This window comes from Peromyscus maniculatus, chromosome 16 (assembly GCF_049852395.1).
Source record: "Peromyscus maniculatus bairdii isolate BWxNUB_F1_BW_parent chromosome 16, HU_Pman_BW_mat_3.1, whole genome shotgun sequence".
NCBI lineage: Eukaryota > Metazoa > Chordata > Mammalia > Rodentia > Cricetidae > Peromyscus > Peromyscus maniculatus.
Genome location: NC_134867.1, coordinates 37,511,208 through 37,533,664, shown reverse-complemented (window position 1 = coordinate 37,533,664; position 22,457 = coordinate 37,511,208). Strand labels below are relative to the sequence as shown.

At 45.5% G+C, this 22,457-nt stretch overlaps 1 protein-coding gene across 1 annotated transcript in view; it reads left to right on the top strand.

Moving 5' to 3' along the window:
* The first annotated feature begins 7,501 nt into the window (after positions 1 to 7,501).
* The window catches only part of Slc2a12 (solute carrier family 2 member 12), a 57,550-nt gene continuing 42,594 nt past the window's right edge, over positions 7,502 to 22,457 (top strand). The window contains exon 1 of the mRNA XM_006980097.4: positions 7,502 to 7,762. Coding sequence (XP_006980159.1) covers positions 7,648 to 7,762 — 115 coding nt within the window. The 5' untranslated portion in view covers positions 7,502 to 7,647. The remainder of the gene's footprint in view (positions 7,763 to 22,457) is intronic.

Below are 22,457 nucleotides of genomic sequence, written 5' to 3'. Positions count from 1 at the left end.
GTTTTTCAATTCCACCTTCATTTTGGCCTGAGTCCTCTTCAATGCCTCTATCTCCTGACTAAATTCCACTGTCAAGTCCTAGATTATCCCCATTATTTTGGTCAGTTTTACCGTTCTGTTTTCTTGGGCATCACTTGGCTGCTTACTCTCCCTAACTTCACCGAGCCATTTCTTTGTTTCTTTTTTTTTTTTAACTTCTTGAATCCTTTGATAAAGTTTATGATTGTTTTTTAAGATTCTGTGTCCTGGGGTTCATTTAGGCCAGTGGTTTTCAACTTGCCTAGTGCTGTGACCCTTTAAGACAGTTCTTCATGTTGTGGTGACCCCCAACCATAAAATTATTTTCGTTGCTACTTTATAACTGTAATTTTGCTACTGTTATGAATCATAATGTAAATATCTGTGTTTTCTGATGGTCTCAGGTGACCCCTGTGAAAAGGGTTGTTTGACCTCCAGAGGGGTTGGGACCCACAAGTTGAGAACCACTGATTTTGGCAATTCTCATTGATAAACGTTTTTTATAGGACTAGTAAGTTTGGGAGGCGAGATACTGGCTTGATCTTTTATATATATTTATATTGTTTGTATTTTGTGATAAGATCTGGTCATGTGGACTTCTTTTGTTAGTTCTGCATCTCTTAGGGACAGTGCAGGTTGAGGCAGAATAAAGGAGGAGTGGGCAGGTTGGGCCTAGAGATTGGAAATGACTTAGGTGGAATGAAATCAGGTGGACAGAGGGGACCGGACTGGTGTGCAGGGCATGCGTCCTAGTCCAAGCCTGGAATGTATGAGTAGATCTGGCTAGGTAGAGAAGTTGGATGTGGCATGGGAGGGGCCTATGTATTGTGGGGCGGGCAGGGCCAGTCCTCTAGGTTGGTTTTAGTGCAGGCAGGGGTGACCTGATAAGGCTGGAGTATTGGATTTGGAACCCGGGCTTGGTCTGGTGAGATAGGGACCCTAAGGGCATGGAGAAAGGAAGTGCAGGGGCTGGCTGGGTGGAGAGGGTGGATGTGGTAGTGCTCGACAGTTTGATGCGGGTCCTAGGGTTGGAACTCAGGTCCTCAGGGTTGCAAAGCATGTGCCTTACTGACTGGGCCATCTTCCAAGTCCTTACCTTTCTTTTGATATAGCTGCGTTGGCTGTCACTCTTGTGAGAGGTGAGGAATGAATGACAGGAAATGAGGGAGCACAGGGAGAAGCCTTCCCATCCGGTGCTCAGGATACAAGCTTATCTGTGGGGCGTTTACCCACCAACCCCACAGCTCCCCAGAGTTTTCTTGAGTGCAAGCTGCAGGAAATATTATACAGAAGGATTTAGATTGTGGAGATAAACAGATAGAAAATAAAGGATAGCCTCAAGAGGGCCTGGAACCTTTTCCAACAGGCCCTGACTGTCTCTGCCCCAGGGTACTTATAAAGGGGTGGAGCAAAAGACCTCCCCCCAGCACAGCCAAGTGCAGGCCATCTCAGACACCTGCACTCAGGCCCGTGGTCCTAATCATCCTCTATGCGGACCTGCTGGGTAAAGCCACGAGGAACCTGAAAACGGGCTCCCACACTTATCCACATGGGTCCTCTCAATGGGAAGATGCTGCACAGTCAAGGAGGAAAAGTGCATGCCAGGCTCTAAGATGTCCACAAGCTCAACATTTAATGAGTTAATTAGTTGATCTTCTTTTTATTATTTTATTTATTTATTTTAAAATTTTTTATTTTATCGAAGAGGCAGGGTTTCTGGTGTAGCCTGGCTGTCCTGGAACACGTTCTATAGAACAGGCTGACCTTGAACTCAGAGATCTGCCAACCTCTGCCTCCTGAGTGCTGGGATTAAAGGTGTGTGCCACCATGCCCGGCCCCCTTGATGAGTTGATTTTAAGATGTTGGCTTTGAAATGTCTTATTTCATTAAGGTTTCTGGTCCTAAATTTCCTTCGGTTGTTCAGATTATTGAAATTTGGAGAATGGTGATTTCTCTGTGCAGCACCCTCATCCTCGACTGGCAAACAGGAGAGGTGGAATGAAGAAGGCCAGCACTTCCCAGCCAATACACACAGCCTATTGTTACACGTGACAAAGCAGATGTTCCTGACATTCCTCTATGGCAGGAAGATTAACTTAAAGGAAAAGTGATTGGGTAATACTCTCCATCCAAGTGGCGTGAGAACGGTACTGAGGAAATCTTAAACATTAGAGATAATTTATTTGAAAAAATAAAAAGAGCTACCAAAATAAAAGTTGCGCTCATTTTATGTAGACAAGTTCTATGGACAGAGGACTAATAGAGAAGATGCTGGTGGAATTTAAAGAAATATTATAATCTCTTGAGTAGCCTCATTAGTAGTCTAAATGTACCTTTGTGCACATTAGAAAAAAATAAACGGACCCTTTCTCAAGACATTTTTGCTGCTATATTTTAAAAAATGCTTTGTAAGTACATTTACTGTCTTCAGTATACATGACTTTTCTTCAGACCTGTAGTCATTATACATTCAATAACATAGTAATATTAAGCAAGCCATGAGTGAGTGCGTGTGCATGTGCGTGTGCGCGCGCATGTGTGTGTGTGTGTGTGTGTGTGTGTGTGTGTTGCTGAGAGTCTCATTGCAGTCCCCTGTGAATGATAAACAAGCACCTACCATTAGGATGTATTCTCATACCACAATTTTTAAGATAATATTTTTTACACATGACGTGCCATGCGTAAATTATATTTTATTTTAATTTTTCAAAGTTCCCTAGTAGTCTTGAACAATATATATGTATATTTCTGAAGGCTTATGTGAATTTATTGAGTATATAATTTTCTACCGATTTTTCTACTTCAAATAACAATATCAATGTTTTCTTGTATTGCTTCATTGTCTTATGAATGACTAATATATAATATTAAACACAGTGGTCATAAAATGAATTTAAATATGCTCACTTTGTAATTTAAGAAGCTTTAAACAGTCTGTTGTGAGTCATAAAACTCTAAGCATATGGAAGAAACTCGGAAAACACTTAGCATCCAGGTGTGGTGGAAGATACCCTATAATCCAAGCTCTTAGAAGGCATAGGCAGAAGGATCAACAAAGAACATGATCACTCTGGAAAGTTCCATCACATCTCTTCAGAAGAGATCCCCACCTTAACCACTAGAAGTAATAATAGTCTTGTTTTCCCCATAAATCACCTTTACCTATTTTGAATATAGTGTTTCAGTCCAGCCAGATATGCAGCAAGACTCTACTTCAAAATTCAAAACAAAACAAAACAAAACAAGGAATCATGTAGAAAGCAAAATTATACAGATAGCATAAGCAAGTGATAACATAAATATCCTTCCAAACAACTGTGCCAGGGTGGGTATTCATTGGCATATGGCTAAGCAAGAATCCTTGTTTGTCTAAGGATTGCGTTTCTCCATTTGTGTTTATACTTCAGTGAACCCTTTTAGGTTGAAACCTCCAGAGATGTCCACATAAACAGTGATGCACTACAGAGAAACAGCAGGATATAAAGGCAAGCGTGTGGGTTTGGAATCAAGCAGGCTTGCTGTGCCCTGAGATGTTATGTTCTGCAAAAATACTTGTTCTCATAACAGCTTTATTTATGATAGAAGAGAGCTGAGGCCATGCAGGTGTCCATAAAAGGGAACGAATAAATTGGTGTGTTCACTCATGTTACAGAGAATGAACTGATAGTATACGGGCAAACACGGGTGAATCTCAAATTAAGCAGAGTGAAAGATGCTTTACCTGAGAGTCCACACTCCTCCCTTGTGTATGTATTCAGAACAAGTGGAGGTGACTTACTTGCCAAACAATGAGAGCAAACAGACCACCAGAGGTTGGGGTGGGAACTTTCTAGGGTCCTGGTCATGTTCTGTGATGTAACCAGGGATCGGGCTGTGTGTGCTTTCCTGAATGTGGACAATGGCATTCTTGGGCTTTGTGCTCCACACTGTATGTAAAACTTGGCTGAAAGAAGAAGAAACCTAAAGAGTGTAGACCTCTAGTGAATTATACTGCATAGAAGGCATTTACAATTACTTTAAATGTAACAAAAGTGAATATATTTCAATAGATAGAGGGATTGGTAGGTAGACAGGTCAGCGGGCAAACAGTAAAATCCTGTTATAGAATGTAGGATTTCCTGTATGAGTCAAAATTTTCATAATCAGACATTGGAAAATATCTTTTGATCTTGAGCATGTTTGATGCTGTGTTGAGTTCTATTTCTGCATAATGAAGGCAATAATATTTCACAAAGTCAAGCATCTACTGTGCCACATTGTCATTTTGTAAGCCACAGTGTCTGAAGATGTGACAGCACTGCCTAGGAACGATGATCTTCAGAAGTGGAATGTGGCAAAATGATTGGTGATCTGAGCAATGGAGTGCCTGTCTTCTGGCGGCTGGTTATATGCTCTCTGAATGGAGGAAGAACTTTTAATGTTGGCATGAATGGTTCAGAGTCCATTGGGGCCAGGCCTCCTGCAGTGGTGTTTTCCCCAAAGAGAAAGGTGAGAGCAGGAACAAAATGTCATAAGCAATCGTGATATGGGTTTCGATGTTTCGAAAGCTTAGTCATTTGGCCCCCTAACTGATAATTGAGATCACTCATTTATGTGACAGATATTTGTTGAGCATGTACAGCATGGCAGGTTTCCTCCCAAGAGCTAGAAATATGGAGATAGAGGAATGTACAGCTTCCTGCCCTCTTGAAGTGCACATTCTAGTAATGATAAGCTTATTGGATTCACAGGGATCAGTCTGGTAGCTGCAGGGGCAGAAGTATGGGGTGGCTTTTCTCAGCACCCATCATGACATGACAGTCATGGCCGACAACCATAACAAACGACTGGCTAACCCAAGTAACCATGGCACATTTGTCTAGCTAAACCTGTATGTGGTGTAGGGACCTCCAGAAATGAAGCTCTCATGATCCATGGAAAACTGTTCTCATTCTTGGGTTCAATGAAGAAAGGACAGGAGAGCCACATAGAAATGTGAATGGACCATAGGGTGTAGTCTAATGGTGACAGCTAAAATGGAAGCTCAGCAAGACCTGTGTGTTCACATTCTTGGCCTTTCTACATAGCATTCCTTCTGAGAATGGAGTGAGACCTCGCTTCAAGGGAGAATGGAGAAGGTTCTATTGCCTGCTTTGAAGAAGGCCTCTAGAGTCTATGACTAACCAGAAGCTTGGGTAACCAGAATCCTGATCTCTATCAATTGCTTTGGGGGAAATGGAGAAGTGAGAAGGCAGAAGGGCGGAGCAAGGTCAAAGAAACTGCATCTGAGGGTTGAAAATACACAGCACACCCTGGCGCTGCACTTCGGAGGCAACTTTGATGTAAGAGAACAAAGTGAGCACAGGCCAGAGCTTGAGACAGCCAGTGAGTGGCCTTTGTCAGGCCAACAGCAGCGAGACAAGAAACAGAGTCAGATGCCAGGAGGTGATGTGGTCAGTCACGTTGTTTCCTTATTCTTCTTGGCTTCTGGTTTATGCCTATGGAGTCTCTGAATAGTAGAGTTACAAAGAGGAGGGCAAGGATTATTGAGCCGCTCACCATCATAACAAGGCATCCCAGAACTGGGTTTGTCTTGTGCCTACTCAACCGCCACGGTAAACAACACAAGACTTCCTGCTAACATAGGTCCAGTGGTGATGGTGGTGGTGGTGGGTGGTTATGCCATAAAACGAAGCATTTCTACAAGTCATCCAAGGCAAGGATATTTGTCCCATCCCATGCTAATTAAGTTCATAATAGCTTCTGGGCAAGAGAATATGATGAAATGATAAATATGTGTGCCTCACAGATAAATCCTGCCACTCCTGTAACACATCTGGGAACAAATAAAAGTTTCTTCAGTCGTTTTGTATTCTGAACTCTTTGGTGTTGCTACATTAACCGGGGTGGGCTTTGAGCTTAGCGAGGCATGAGCTGTGTATTCAGGGCTTGGCTTGCTCTTCCCAGCATGACCAGCATGTATACAGCAGGCGTCTAATCAACACCAGTTGAATTATTACAGATCTGTTGCCACCTGCTCCTGTCTTTCCTAAGGAATAATACAGAAATGACTCGTGATGGGGGGGGGGACGGGACGGACGATGAGAACATATGATGCTAAGGAAAAACTTGGTTATGACCCAGAGTGTGGGAAATAAGCAAAACCAGGTCACTGCCTAGTCAAGTACAGACCTGCTTCCCTTGCGGAGGAACAGCGAAGAGGAAAAAAAAATCTGTGTGTCACAGCATCTGTGAAGGTCAAGAAGACATACGAGGCTGGGATGCAGGAGAATTACAGCGTGAGGCTTCCTAAGGCCAGCTCCACTCCGGATAGCCTTGAAAGAGGAGAGAACACTGGGTATGTTGTTGGTTGCTGTTCTGAGGCTCCGAACCCAGGACCTTGTGGGTGTAGCCGAGTGCTCTACTACTTACTGAGCCACAACCCTGCTCTGAAGAGTTTAGGCAAGTTACTGGCCTCCATTTTCTCTAACAAGCTTTATTTGGGAATAGAATCACTCGGGCTCATGCATGTAGCATAATGTCTGTCTTACAAGCACTTCATACATTTTGGTTTTCACTCCAGATGATTTCTAAGATGAGGCCGCGCGGGTTTTCAATGGCTATGATTTGCTACTACAGAGCCGGAGGTAAAAATATCCTGTCTGTTTGACTGTTTATGTAAGTACAGATTCACAAACCAGTAAAACACCCCTCCCTCTGGTGCCCTGATTTGTTTCATGTTACAACAGCTCAAGCTGTCTGTGAATACCGAGCAAGCGAGTATCCTCCTGCTGGCCAAGCCAACGAGCAACCTGACAGAGGAGCTACTGTTTGCTCCGCTCTTGAGGTCAATTGTGCATTTTTTTTAATGGACGTCTTTGCTATAAACTCGGGCTAGAAAGTGTCTAAAGAATTGGTGCGTTTGGAGTTGGGAGCAGGCCTTCATTCGCCCCACAGGCCTAGAGCGAAAGCTATGCAAGGCATTTACCTAGACCCAAACCCCGTTGAAACAAACACGTTTTATGTTTTGTTTAAACTGATGAGTGTCGTGGCTTTTAGGGTAGCAGGCTTGCTTAAAAAAGAAAAGAAAAGAGAAATGGATACACTTTTCCTTCTGGTATGTCTTTACATCAAGTCTTCCTCTGCGAGGTTAACCGATACCATCTGTGGGTATTTGTTCCCCAGTCTCGGCTTGCAGACTGGCATTTAAATCTTCACGCTTCTGTTTTTCCAAGCTGCTTTTCACATTGTCGGGGGGGAACACAAGAGCTAGCCCCTAGCCGGTGGCCAAACGCTGCCTCCCAAGTCTTAACCTCTTGCTTCCAACTCGCATCTACAGGCAAAACAAATCCTGGAGACACGGCCCTCCCCCTGCTCGTGATAGGCTGCTGGGAATAGCAACAGCCTCTGTCACCGAAAAGGGCAAAGCCTTCGGAAATAGAAACAAAGTTGGTTACAAATCACACTGGCTTTGCCCCGAAGGTTTACCCCCACCCCAACCCCCCGCCCTGCCCCCCCCCCCCGCCCGGGCCCCGAACCCCTCCCACTCTGCTTTAGCATGCCGCCCATGGGGACGGTGACCACTGCTGTCAGAGCGGTGGGTCCGGGTGGTCTGGTGGCGAGGGAGAAGCTCTAACTTCTACCGTGACCATGGTACCTGTTGAAAACACAGAGGGCCCCAGTCTGCTGAACCAGAAGGGGAGAGAGGCGGAGACCGATGGCAGCTGTGGAACCGGCGGCGGCCGGCATCCTGCCTGCGCGGGAGGTAAAGTGAGACCGTGGGGCCGGCTCGGGTGGCCGCCAGCGGGGCCAGCCCGGTCCCCGGGAGCCCCCCGGGACGGTGCGTGCCTGGGAGGGCGGGTGCGCGCGCGGCACGGGAGCGCGCTGGGTGCGTGGAGAAAGGAACCCAGGGCTCTGGTGCGACGTGGAAGTGACCCAGAGCTGTACGCGTGGGGACTGGAAGTCTCCCTGGGACTCTAATGTGTTAAGACCCGAGTTCCATTCCCGCTCCTGGCTGCGAGGGGCTCCACCAGTTTGCTTTACATAATGCAGTGGCAGACAGACATACGTTCTTCTTTCTTGGAAAAGGCAGATCAGAGCCTCGTTTGGGAGCACACACTTTTTCATTTATTGTCGCAAATGGACGGTGTGGAGCCAGTGGACGTTGTGAGCATCGCTTTTAAAAACCAACCGTTTAAGTAGACCATACCATTATTGAGTATGTGAACAACACAACTTTCTTTTTAACTTGTGTTATTCTTTGCCCCAAATGCCTCCTTTTCTTGTCCCTGCTTTCCTGGAGACTTGCCTTGCAAAATGAGATTCATTGAATACTTTTTCCTCCCCAAAGAGAACGTCAGTAGTTTTCATTGCATTATCTGTGCTAGCCTAGATGTTTATCTTTGCTCCCACATTTACAATGGTCAAACACATATCCCAGCTTTTTTATTTTTTGGTGCCTCTTTTTATTTATCTACTTGTGTTATAAGATACCACATACAAATGACCCTCTCCTTCCTACGATTAATACCTTCAATGGCTCCACATGCTTCAGCCATACATTCCATTCCCATGCTGCCTAGTAGAATGTCACAAACAGTCACCAATGCTCAGTGACACAGAAGCCACTCAATGCCTTTCATCTGGGAATGGGTCTACCCAAGGATGTTGAAGCTGTGGGTTTGCCCGATTTGGGCACAGAATCCACAAAGCCTCCCGTGGAAGTGACGTGGTCCCACCTCAGGAACAGAGACGCTGTCTTCTTTCCTGCCTTGCTCAGGGGCTTAGCCTGCTTTTATTTTTGTCCCGTGTCTAGTCAAGAATGGATCTCTGGGGCCATCTTTGAATGTAGCCCCTCTCTTTCCCCAAGGCCTTGTCCGCTGACTGGAAATTCTGTTAAGAGCAGGCAAGGGGAATCAGGTTGGTGGTTAGAGGGGTCTTATCTCCAAATTCCTGAGAATTGAGCTTCAAGAGACAGCAGAGCTCTGAGGTGGTGCTGACGAGCAAAGGATCAATTAAATGGAGTCCTTGTGTCTCAGTGTCATAAAGAAGAGGAAATGTAACTGCCAGCCTGGCTTCTGCAACGATCCTTAGAAGTGGACTAATTTTTACCATCCACCTGTAATGTCAGTGGGAGACAGGAGTTAGGTCAACCTGGATGACATAGTGAACCCCTGTGTTACACACACACACACACACACACACACACACACACACAACTTTAAGGTGGCTTTCACAGAAGGTACACATTCACAATTACCTCCCTCGAAGGTGGTGTATAGATACATATCTTGAACATATATGCAGAATTTAATGTAAAGTGCCGCTGCTTATAACATTGTAAAGGAATAATGAATACCTCAAATAATCTATCAAATATAATTTCAAATGAATCTTCATTACGTAGAAGAAAAAACCCTTAAGTTTTCCCTAGCATCTCAGATGGATACAGCTTCGGGGTTTGTTAGATATAGTTTACATTTAGATGAATGCAAACCTTTTAGATTTCCCTAAATTGTCATAAGTATCTCTTGACACCTCAGAGCAATCTTATACATATATGTATAAATGTATTATAGAGCCATGCTGTATGGTATTAAAAAAATCATCTAGTGTTTCCTTCTCTAATATTGGGATTATATTTTCGGTCATTTTAATCAAGAGGTTGATGTTTATTGAAACATTTGCCAAGAGCTCTTTTTGGCGTCTTTAATTTCAAACTCATAATAATTTCTTTTATCCAGGAAATTCAGAATATTTCAAATATGCTTGGTGGCTATAAGCACATTTCTGTATTTAAAGTTTTTCTATATTCCTAGGTGGAAAAAAAAAAAGCAAGAGAAAAGGAGATTAGGTTATATAACCCAAGTTAAGGTGCTTAAACCATGTGAGATACTGAAAAAGCAAATAACAACAAACACAAAAAGACAGACCACAAACTCTCAGCTCCCCGACCTGTACCCCAATATTCCTGCACACATTTTGGCAGGTCAACTCTTTAATTAAAAAGGGTGCTTTGGCGGCTGGAGAGATGGCTCAGAGGTTAAGAGTACAGGCTGCTCTTCCAGAGGTCCTGAGTTCAATTCCCAGCAACCACATGGTGGCTCACAACCATCTGTAATGAGATCTGGCGCCCTCTTCTGGCCTGCAGGCAGAACACTGCATACATAATAAATTAAAAGGGTGCCTTGTCTTGATGAATGGAAGTTAATGAACTTCATTGTTTTTTCCAAGAAGCTATGACTCAAAGTGAATACATTGTCAGTAAAATTTACAGCGTTCATAGACACATTCTAATTGACCTTCTGAAGGAGGGTCAAGTTCAGTTTCAAATCTGGATGCCTGCACCTGATGACAGATACAGGTGAAGGGAGACTGTGCAGCCAGGGCATCTTCACAGGGTGGAAGGGGGAAGTTCCCAGAGGCTGGTATGGAACTTACTTCAGAGATTTCTTGGCTAGGAGCTTTGATCTCTGCTCCTTCAACCTCACCTCCCATGCTTTCCTTATTTTGACATCCAAATTCCTGGCCAGTGAGAGTTCTCAAAGTCTCCTTTGCCTTATCATCACTGATTTTCATCTTTCTTCTGCCTAAAATGGTCAGAAACCAAGAGCAGTATTTGTCGTATGAGTTCAGGTTCTTAGCACTGAATTAAATACTCCAGAACTGACAAACTGAGGACCGGACTCACAGACCCTCTGGAGGGTCTGCTGTTCATCCCTCTGAAGATATCAAAGCCTAGGACTTCAAACACTTCCACCCTGAGGAGCTGTTTTTAAAGATTTTATAGCTGTGAGTGCTGAGATAATGTGTGCAGGTAAATAAGGCTGTCCCGAGTGTCCCCTCAGGCTTAGCCTAATCTGGAACATCTGAATGCAGCTGGTCTGGCTTTCTTGGGCTGCCCACCTGGGAGTCTTCACGGAAGAAACTTGTGGGGAAGCAACTCATTTTCAGGGAGGAGAAAGTCAGGCCAGCCAGCTGGGCTTGATGGTAGAGATCTGATTGTGAGAAGATGGATTGGAACAATAGGCCTGTTATCTTGCGAAAATATAATGAGTGCCCATGAGTATGTGTGCGTACACACACACACACACACACACACACACACACACACACACACACACTACATAAGTAAATGTAATATTTTTTTTAAAAAAATGACAAAATTACTGAACCTTCAAACCACATATTTAACAAATGGATGGCTGACAGCAAATTGTGGGCATACATAAGGAAATGACAGGATTTGGGGACACTGATTTGTAAAGAACTAGAGGCCTTCAGTATGAGGATCAGACCAGTTTGAAAGGTAGACACCTCCCTTTGGATCCAGCCAGCGCCTGTTTGACACTGGACATTTTTAACCTCACTTTGGAAATCAAGCCAGAATTCTAACTTGGGACTTCAATTAGATGTCAGGCTCGAGAAAATGGTTCCTGGGGAGGGGGGGGGCTTCCTAGGAAGGGGATGTTGGGATTTGGTCTACCACAAAGGCACACGTAGAAAGTGGAGTGCTCCTGTCCCTTTCTAAGAACAAGCTGTCACCCAGAGAGAACGCAGGGACGTTGTCCCTTTGCCACAGATCCGGGGCCAAGTACGGCCACAGGAGCAGCAAAGGCAGGCACTCAGGCTGTGGCAGGGGGTTGGCAGACATGGCCAGAGCCTGGGCGAGAACAACCAGCCAAGCCACCTGCGCAGGCCGAGACTTTGCCGACATCCACCTGCGTGCCGGAACTGGTTTTGATAACCAGAGTCCCCTCTGATAGGCCAGTGCCCCGTCCCAGGTGTTAAATATTTCCAACAGTGCCCGGCCCTTTGCCAGATTTACCACAGTAGCTGAAGCAGCAGATTCCGGGGGAGGTGCTTGGTGGTAACGGACAGGACTCTCAGGTGAGCTTGGGCGAACATGTCTTATGAATGTTCCGGTGGACACTTTCTCAGTGTTCACGCCCTTTCCCTAGCTGATGGATGTAGCTCTCAAAATATCACGGAGCAGCCTGAGCAAATACCGTGATGTGCATAATTTCGAACAAATCCACTGATCTTGAAATGCAGTTTTAGATTTGTGAGATTTTTAGTTTCCTTTCAAAAGTAGCCCGGGAAAGATGGCTCTTAGGGAGCATTTGCTCAGTAAGAGGAACCCAAGCACTATTTAGCCTCCTCGTTAATAACTTCTGAGAGCCCCACACAGCCCTCCATTTGTGAGCAATGAGCTTCCCCAGCCAAGCTGAAGCCGCTATTTACCCAAAGTGTATGAGCAAGAACTGGTTTTATAAGATTCTGATGGTGAGCAGTCAGAGCTCACTATGTCAATTTTTCCTTGTGAACAGTCTTTGCCAGGGGAGTGCATTACCAAATACTGAAAAAGCACCAAGTTTTTTTTTTTTTGGGGGGGGGGGTGAGAAAGGGGAGAGCTGCGTAGCTCCTTCAGTCTTCCCCAAGGACTCTGCAAAATACCAAATGAGGACAATTTCTCATCTTGTAGTCCCTCAAAAAATATCCAATTTCAGTTCCAGTCACAGACCCTGCATGCTCTCAAAATACTTCTCAGCTGCAGTGGAATCGGACGACCAGCCTCGTAAATCATAAACTTCTGTGAGCTCTTTCTCTGTCATTCTGGTTTGGTTTTGTTCACTGACATCGTTGTCCTTTCTACATTTTAGCACGTTCACGTGTACGTTTGTGAAATGGCTATTGTCTCAATGGCATACTAATTATTTATGTACTTTGTACAAAAGCATTAAGACTTAAATAGCTTATCACATAATTCTAATGCCAGCAGGTTCCATTGTATCTGAACAGTGACTCATTTTATAGAATTCTATCGACGTATCAGGGAGAAAAGTGCAGTTCTTTTATTGAACTTATAGGAATTTCTTTCCCTTGATAAACAAATGCAATTTAACTTCACACTCCACTGTGGGAGATGTTTTCTCTTGAGAAGTTTGTGAGTCAGCTCTTGACACTGTCCCAGGCCATAGGCCATGTCCACATAGCTTCATACACAATGTTTCCGCACTTTTGTGGTCCTTGGAGTTGGGAGCTGTGAGGCGAGCTGATTTGGAAGCGTGCTTGAAATAGCATCTTAAGCTTCAGATGTATAAGACTTTTTAAGACTAGAGGGGGGAAAAGTTGTAATTAGGATCAATTTGCACAGCAAGGGAGCATTCCCACGCTAATAAAATATTTCATTTCCAATGGGAACTAAACTGTAGAAACCCATAAGACAAAAATCATAGAAAAAAAATGGTTTTTTTGTAATGCATTATCCAGGGATGTGGGTTTTAAAAACAAGGAAATTCACAAATTTATGAAAAGGCATGGTTATTGTGCTGGACATAAGGCATTATTTTATTTCCTGTGATATCCTGTAAGAAACTGTTTCAAGCTTTACTTTTTTTTTTTTATAATTTAGTAAGTATGCTTTATTTGAATGAGACCCATGTGATGTCCATGCTTTGTGATTGGTGCCAACTGTCTCTTGTGTGGTTGTCTCTCTCTGTCTCTCTTGCTCTTGTGAGTTGTTGAATACATCACATGGTTTACTCCGGTAGTTTCCTATAGTGTAATTTTGGCTGTCTGCAGGTTGGTGAGTGAGTGCAGCATGTTCATGTCCTTCCTGTGTTTACTCCTCATCACTGGCCGAATCTCCAGGCTCCAGCAGGTGTAGGCTCCTTACCGTAGGGCAGAGCACATCACAAGAGCTGATTTGGTTGGTAGGCATGGTTGCTGTTACCAGGCTCAGAGGTCCATAAATCTACTCTCTGTTTCCCATCTGAGGCCCTAAAGAGTTCTTTGTCTTTTGATAGGTGTAGAGTAGGTTTTGATAGGTGTAGAGTAGCCTTTGTAGGTTTTCTTTTTTTTTTTTTTTTTGAGCAGCTCCTGTCTAATACCCACATGGTTCCATTTTACATCAATTCAGATGAAAAAGATTTCTGTGAAATGAGTATCATGGGACAAGTACTTCAATGACAATGTCTCTTCTAATTCGATTTTCATTTTTTTATTATTTTATTGGTATTTTGCCTGTATGTATGTCTGTGTGAGGGTGTTGGATACTTGAGTTATAGACAATTGTGAGCTGCTATGTGGAAGCGGGGAATTGAACCTAGGTCCTCTGGAAGAGCAGTCAGTGCTCTTAAATGCTGAGCCATCTCTCCAACCCCGACAAGATCCCTTCTAATCTCATAATGACCACTGGAGTAAGATGAACCCCATTTCACATACCGAAACTGGCCAAAGAACAGCTCCCCACATACTTAACTGCCATCCAACAGCCACTCTCCCAGCATGACCAACTGAGTCATAGGATTTCATCCTGTGACCGAGGTCACAGAGGAAGAGAGAGTCTTGCTGATCTTGTCAACGTCTAGCCACTAATCCATCAGGCTCGCTGATTCCAGCCTGTACCTCCACTTCTGAGCCCCAGGGACCTGGGAGGGGCAGGCAAAGTGCCCTGCTGCCCATGTCACAGGGAGAGCAGGGGGCAGCGCGGGACTTCAACCACAGAATCCCGAATCTTGATCAATCATAAAACCAGCACTCTTTCAACTTCCTGACCTGCCCAATCCAGAACTGGGGGTTAAGCTCATCCAAGACTTGACAGCATTCCATTTTAGAGAATTCCCTTAGTTTCGTGTTCATATATTTTTTTCCTTACGAAATTTTAAGTTCTTGGGCTGGGGAAAATGAGGACCTGGGCTAAATTCCCAGCATTCATGTAAAAATGCCAGGTACTGTGGCATGTCCTTGCAATCCCAGCCCTGAGGAGGTAGAGGGTCTCTGGGGTTTGCTAGCCAGCCAGTCTAGCCTAATTGTGAGGCCTGGGCTAATGAGACCTGATCACGAAGGGCATTCCTGAGGATGACTGCTGGGCTTGTCTTCTGGCCTCTACATGCACCCCCTGCCACGCTCCCCTCTCCCAAGCCTGCACACACGCAGAGGCATAAAAGGTATCATAAAGAACACATGTTGTTTTACCCATCAGAGCTCTGAGCTGACTGACAGTGCTTGCAGAGTTCTGTATAATTCGTAACAGCTAGGAATTACGCCTCTCTGTTATAGCATGACTATCAGAGATGCTTCGTATATAGCACAAGGATCGTCACCAGTGGTATCCTGGGAAACTCGGTGCTCACTGGAGTCACCAAGGCTGACCATCGAGATGAGCTTTGTCTACCCTCTGTGCCCACGTCAGGGCTACACATGGTGTACATGTGATTGGTCCATGCACAGGATGAATAAAGAAGGGCTTGTTGGAGTCAACAAAAGAGGATTTGCATCCAGAAATGTACTGAGCCTGTACTGTGTGAGAGACATGCTCTATGATGCCTCAAGGTAAAGAATCTAGCACAGTACCCCTGCCTATAGATTTCTACCAACTCATCTAAAAGATAAAAATCAAAGTAACTAAAGACAGGTACTGCCTAACGTCATGCTGATCAACTAGGGACTGTATGACAGTGGACCTGGAAGGTTATAGCATACCTTCCAGGATGTCTTTTGATGTTAGATATACAGATGTTCTTGTGATATATTTGTCTACAGTACTTGGTTCTGTGATGTGACACACACGTGTGTGTGTGTGTGTGTGTGTGTGTGTGTGTGTGTGTGTGTGTTTGTACACTTTTTTTCTTTTCTACTTTTTTTTTCAAAAAAAATTTTTAAGGAGGGACTATGTATTTCTTTTTTTGTTGGATGCTGTATAGTTGTCATATGGATCTAAAAGTTACTCTATTAATTATTTAACAACCGACCAGGTCCAAGGCCCTGGTCTAGAGCTCCAAATCAGAAGCAATAAAGAATGGGGGTCATGTCCCCCAAACAAGTAAAGAACAATGACAGAGACGCTTGATGTCAAGACATGTACAAGCACACACACGTATACATTTTAAAAAAGTGTAACTGCAAACTGAGGCCAATAGTTTGTAGAACCTTCTAACTGGAGAGAATAAGTCAGCTAGAAAACTGGATCAAAAAGGTTGGCGCCCTCAGGGAGTGGCAAGGATTTCCGTTTGATGGGAGCAGCGGGTCTGGAGCAGGGAAAGAAGACGGCAGAGGAATCTGGAGCTGCAGGCAGGGACTGCGGGGGAACTCGGTGTATAGCAAGAAAGGCGCAACACCTGGGAGACAGCCTACATCAGTTTAGAAAAGCCCACCAAAGTGGCTTCAAATTCAAAGTCAAGCTAGGCTCAACCCCCCACGGTTACCTCCTCCAGCCTCCAGCCCTCAGGCACACAGTCACTGGGGGACTTGTGACTTTTCAGATCCCTCCTGCCCCAGCTTTCTGTTTTCCCTGGATCCGTGCCCTTCCCTTACAGCTGCAGAACTTGGGTCTGAAACCCGCTATAGCTTATAAGAACACTGTAGCCTTTCCCTTCCCGGGTCCCAGATCCCAGCCACCTAGGCTCTTCAGAAATTGACTGATGAGCTCAGCAGACTATTATGTAGGCACAGCCACCACAGGGGATTTATTGCAAACTTGGTTTTTTAAAATCTTCACGTCCCTCACCAAATTGTACTCTTGGCTTCTCTTCCCATAAGTCCCCGCGAACTGACAACAGGTTCTAGCCTTTTCTACCACTGCGCCCGTGTCTTGCACTTTTAGCCCTTCTTTATTGATGCCTCCCTGTCTCCCTCTCCAGATTTTCCCTTCTCATATGAAGTGTCTGGGTCCTTTCTCTCTTTGTCTCCCTGGCCCATCTGTCCATTGGCAGAATTCCCCAGGAGCAGCTAGCTCTCTCAAGGCCTATATGACCATCCAGGCCTAAATTTTAAAAAAGATCTTTCTCTCTAAAATTACTCCCATTATAGGATTTACACTATCATTTATGTTCTTCCCATGTTTAAGGATTTACAAAGCACAAAAGGAGCCAGGTGTGGTGGGTGTACTTTCATGGTCTCAGCAACACATGGGTGGTAAAGGCAGGAATATCAGGAATTTAATATCAGGTTATCCTTGTGGGCTACCTGAGACCCCCCCACCTCTCAAAAAACAAAAAACGAATAAGACAACAACAACAAAGCCCACAGGAGGGCGATTTTTCAACCATTTTTAAATAGAAAAACAACTTCAAATCCTCATACGATTTCTTTGTGGTTTTATATTTATTAATTGGAAAATGCAGTGACGGAAGGTCACTCCTATGTATGTGAGTAAAAACAAATTCCACCCTATGTCCACACATCTGAAATTTTGTAAAACAAAAGGTATGTTACTATTTAAAAAACAAACAAACCTGTTAACTAGTCCCTCATGGGAATTCTTTGTAAGACAGTATAGACTTTCCAATGTCTACATCTTAGCACAGCTCCCACACGCTGAGAAGTTTCATCTAGAAACATCAGGGGCGGCTAGGCAGGACGGCTGTGGGGATGTTTCTATCAAATTCCTCTTAACCATCTATTGAAAAGCCGTGTAGACACGGAAACACAGGCCGAGTGGCTGGAGCGTTGGAAACCAGACATAGCTGTCAGTGAGTGAGAAGGTGCCACACTGAGGAACATGAAGACGCGGCACTGACAGTGTCTGAGACCAGGGAGTGACGTGTTAGAGTCCTCGAGGTCCCACTGCATGTCTCCATGGTCCAAGGGTCAAGGGAGAGCAGTTCCACAGGAACTGACTTCTCCAAGCTTCTTCTGCTCCATGGCCCAGCTCTTCCCATGGCCCAGCTCTTCCCATGGCCCAGCTCTTCCCACATCCCAGCTCTTCTTCCTACACTGCTCTCTTGTCATATTAATTCTCTCTGCACTTTTCCATCGCTGTGATTTTCAGAACTTCCTCAAGTCTGGCTGAGGCTGGAGAGAACATCTGTGCTTTAAGATAGGCAGGGAGGGGGAGGGAGGGGGAGGCAGAGGGAAGCCGAGGAAATCACTGGAGACATCAGACCCAACAGAGGCATCTTCATTGACTACATTTGGAATTGAAATAAATTCCTTGATGTGTTAAGCCCCAGGTTTTCAGGTCTCAGGGTTCTTACAGGAAAAGACATCATATCTGGCTCGTGAATTAAAAAATAAAAAGAACTCAGAAAATCTGGTAATTGGCCAGACATTCCAAATACAATAGAGAAGAATGGGGTTTTTTTCTTCTCATTTTTACTAGAAACATAAATTTTAGAAACCTACTTTTGTTCTCAAAGTAATTTTTAAAAATAATTTATTTTATTTTATGTGCTTTGGTGTTTTGACTGCATGTATGTCTGTGTGAGGGTGTTGGGTACCCTGGAACTGGAGTTACAAACAGTTGTGAGCTACCATGTAGGTGCTGGGAATTGAACCCAGGTCCTCTGGAAGAGCAGTCAGTGCTCTTAACTGCTGAGCCATCTCTTCAGCCCCTCTCAAAGTAATTTTTATAACAATGAATGATTAAAAAATTAATGGACTATCTGTATGAGGTGACTGTTGTTTAACTATTACTGAACACCTGAGGCAGGGTAGCTTACTTTATTTATTTAGGTTATGTTTTTAGAGGCTGGAAGTCCAAGGCTGAGGACCTCCCTTAGTTTGGCCAGTTGTGGGGATCCAAAGGTTATAATGTTGAGAGCACATGTGATATGGGAAAAAAAAAATCTTATAACAAACTGGAAAGCCAAAAAGAAACACAGGGTGGGGATCAGGCATGTTTAAGAACTTGCTCACACCAAAGCTCACCCCAGAGTTGTGTGCAGTAGTGCATGCCTGTAAGCCCAGCATTTGACACATGGAAGCAAGAGGATCCAGGAGTTCAAGGTTATCCTCAGCTACAAACTAAGTTTGAAGCCAGCCTGGGCTTTGTGAGACCCTGGCTTTAAAAAAAAAAAAATGAAGAAAGGGAGAGAGAGAGAGAGAGAGAGAGAGAGAGAGAGAGAGAGAGAGAGAGAACAAAACAAAAACAAAAAAACAAAAACAAAAACAAAAAACCACCCATTTTACAATATCAGTATTCCCTCACATTGGCAAGGTCCCTGTGACCTAAGGACCTTCCACTGGAATAACCACCTCCTGCATTACTGCACTGGTGTCAAGTCTCCAACATGCAGACATTTAAGGGACTATCAACATGTAAACCATGGCAACACCTGATGAGGATGAGTGGGCAGAGGTGAAGACAGAGCTGATGAGACCTGAGGTGAGAATTGGCCATCTCGAGGCATGTAGAGAGCAGAAAGAATAAAGCCACACGGAAGACTGATTTTCTGAATCCATGATGTGGTAGAAGAAAACTATTAAAGGAGATAGGTAAAAGGGTCACAAAGATAGATATGGAAGAGAATAAGAGCATGTGTAATTAATATATAAGTAATATGGCAGGAATATAATAGAAGAACTGTTTTCTGAGCAAAAGGACTCAACAAGTATGTGGAAATTTTCAAAAAAGCAAACCTCTAGGCTTATCCTGATAAAGCTGTAGAAGGAAGGAAAGGATGGCGGGGAGAAGAAAGGAAGTCACACTTCCAGCCATAGTGGACGGAATAGTCAATACCACAGTAATCCAAATGTAGGCAGGCACTAAGCTACAATTGCCAATCAGTACCTCTCTTGCCAATAGAGCAGAGAGAATATTCGTTTCCAGAAAGGATACCAGTGAATGTACCACCAGGTCAAACCTGGGGTTGGAAGAATGAAAAGCAAGCAAGTGATGTTCCTCCTCTCCTCCTTCCTGGAAAAGTCAAGCTATGGTAGCTGTGGAAGGAGGTCAAGTTTCCGTTGGTCTGGGTTTTGCTGTGTGCTAAAGGAGGGGGACAGTTAGAGGTGCAGGGAAGGAGAAGGCCTGTAGGAGTTAGACAAAAGCTAGCACCCAATATGTACCGCCACAGGACCACCACACACATCACAGGACCCCAAAGCAGCAGCATCTCCACCACACACATCACAGGACCCCAAAGCGGCAGCATCTCCACCACACACATCACAGGACCCCAAAGCAGCAGCATCTCCACCACCACCCATCACAGGACCCCAAAGCAGCAGCATCTCCACCACCACCCATCACAGGACCCCAAAGCAGCAGCATCTCCACCACACACATCACGGGACCCCAAAGCAGCAGCATCTCCACCACCACACATCACAGGACCCCAAAGCAGCAGCATCTCCACCACCACACATCACAAGACCCCAAAGCAGCAGCATCTCCACCACCACACATCACAAGACCCCAAAGCAGCAGCATCTCCACCACCACCCATCACAGGACCCCAAAGCGGCAGCATCTCCACCACACACATCACGGGACCCCAAAGCAGCAGCATCTCCACCACCACCCATCACAGGACCCCAAAGCAGCAGCATCTCCACCACCACCCATCACAGGACCCCAAAGCAGCAGCATCTTCACCACCACACATCACAGGACCCCAAAGCAGCAGCATCTCCACCACACACATCACAGGACCCCAAAGCAGCAGCATCTCCACCACCACCCATCACAGGACCCCAAAGCGGCAGCATCTCCACCACACACATCACGGGACCCCAAAGCGGCAGCATCTCCACCACACACATCACGGGACCCCAAAGCAGCAGCATCTCCACCACACACATCACAGGACCCCAAAGCAGCAGCATCTCCACCACCACCCATCACAGGACCCCAAAGCGGCAGCATCTCCACCACACACATCACGGGACCCCAAAGCGGCAGCATCTCCACCACACACATCACGGGACCCCAAAGCAGCAGCATCTTGGGACTTAGGAATTCTACACTACGGGTCTCCATGGAAGTGGTCTCTAAATGCTTGTGTACACTCAACCTCTGGGAGTCCATGTGTGAGAGTCTTCCGGCTAAGCCAGACTGCCACCATCGTGAGCCATCCTAGGGCCTCTATGCCTGTGCCATGGACCCTCATGCTGTCAGTGTTTCTGGCCTAAGGCCACACACAGGACTACCTGTCATCTGGGCACTCTAGGCTGCAGATACATGGTTCATGTGAACCAAAGAAGGGAAGTCTGGGAGCTTCTGAAGAAGTGGAGATAGTTGAGCTACACCCTCCAAGATGAATAAGATTTCCTGGAACACAGAGAGAAGATGAAGAACACTGGTGGTTTGTGAGGGAGGGTGTAGCATGAAGAGCCGCACAAGTCTGGGAAAGAATCTAGAAGTTTCTGGAAACAGTAAATGACGTATAACTGGGCCAGAGAATTTGGTACTGGGAGAGTGATGTAGAATTTGAAAGCCTGGACCCTGAAAGGGAACTGCTAGCCATGAGTGTGAGCGGGCTGGCAGTCACACGGGACAGGCCCCCCCACATAAGGCTGATGTTACTGAAATATACACACAAGACTTTGTAGTCACCGCAGTGGTGTGATATTAACAAGCTAATAATTGTTCTGAAATGTTTTGGAAATGCTGGCAGTATGCTAGTCAGATAGCGAGCACGTATGTAATTATAGCGCTCGGCATGTGAGCAGTATATAATGCTACTGTGTGAAAGAGAAAATGGAGGTAGAGCATTCTGCGGTGCTGTTTCTACTCAGTATCAACAAACCCTGATCGTCTTACCAGGTGCAGAAGATTAGGAGTGAGACTAGAGAAGCGTGGAGAACAGAGCTTGGCCTCCAAGTTAAACATTTCAGCCTCAACGTGAGGGCGATCAGGTCCAGGAACCAGCGTCTCTCGTGAGACAGGCCCGCGGAGTGATCTTTGCACAGGGGGGCTGCACGAGCCAGCAGAATGCAGCTAAGCAGGGTAGCGGCCGCCTTAAAGAGGGTCCTCTGAGGGGAGGTGGCTCTTGAGGTGGCCGTTGAAAGATGAGCTGGGATCAAAGGCGCCCAGGGCGAACGAGCCGGTGAACACAGTGGTCAGGCCGCTGGAGGGGCAACTGCAAATTTTTCTCGAACAATGCGCGGAGGAGGGTTCCTTAAATCTGAGACGCTTTCACAGTTGGCCAGGCTGTATAATCACCTGGCTGCTTGCCAAGGAAACCTGTGCGTGCCTGCTTTTCAGCCCTCGGTGGGATTTAGTGAGGTGGCAAGTAGCTATTGTGTGCCCATTATGTACATTCGCCCGGACTGGCATCTGGGGAAGAGAGGGAAGAGGAGAGCGGGCAGAAACTCAAAATATTGTGGAAAATGGAGCATCCCGTGTTGAGTGTGGGCTGCAGTCATGGTTTCATGTGACTCACCCTGAGCAGTGACAGTGCGACTATTGTTGTGGCAGCCAGGACCGCTGTCCCTTGCCCAGTGGCTCTGCGTGGCCCCGCCCCCTCCCCCTCCCGTCCCCGTCCCCCCCCCGTCCCCCCCCCCCCCCCCCCGCCGTGGCTTTGCATACAGCTTCTTGATTGTGACCGCATCTTCATATCATCTTGGTAAGGACTCTTCCCTGCATCAAAAGGCACCAAGACTTTGCCAATGCAGGTGTGGGCCTTCCAGCAAAGTAGCCAGAAGACATAGGGACGAGCATAACCCAATAGCCTGAGAGGTCGCAATAGTCCCCATGTCTGCCATGAGTTTTCTGCCCTCCGCTTGCCTCAGCTTAG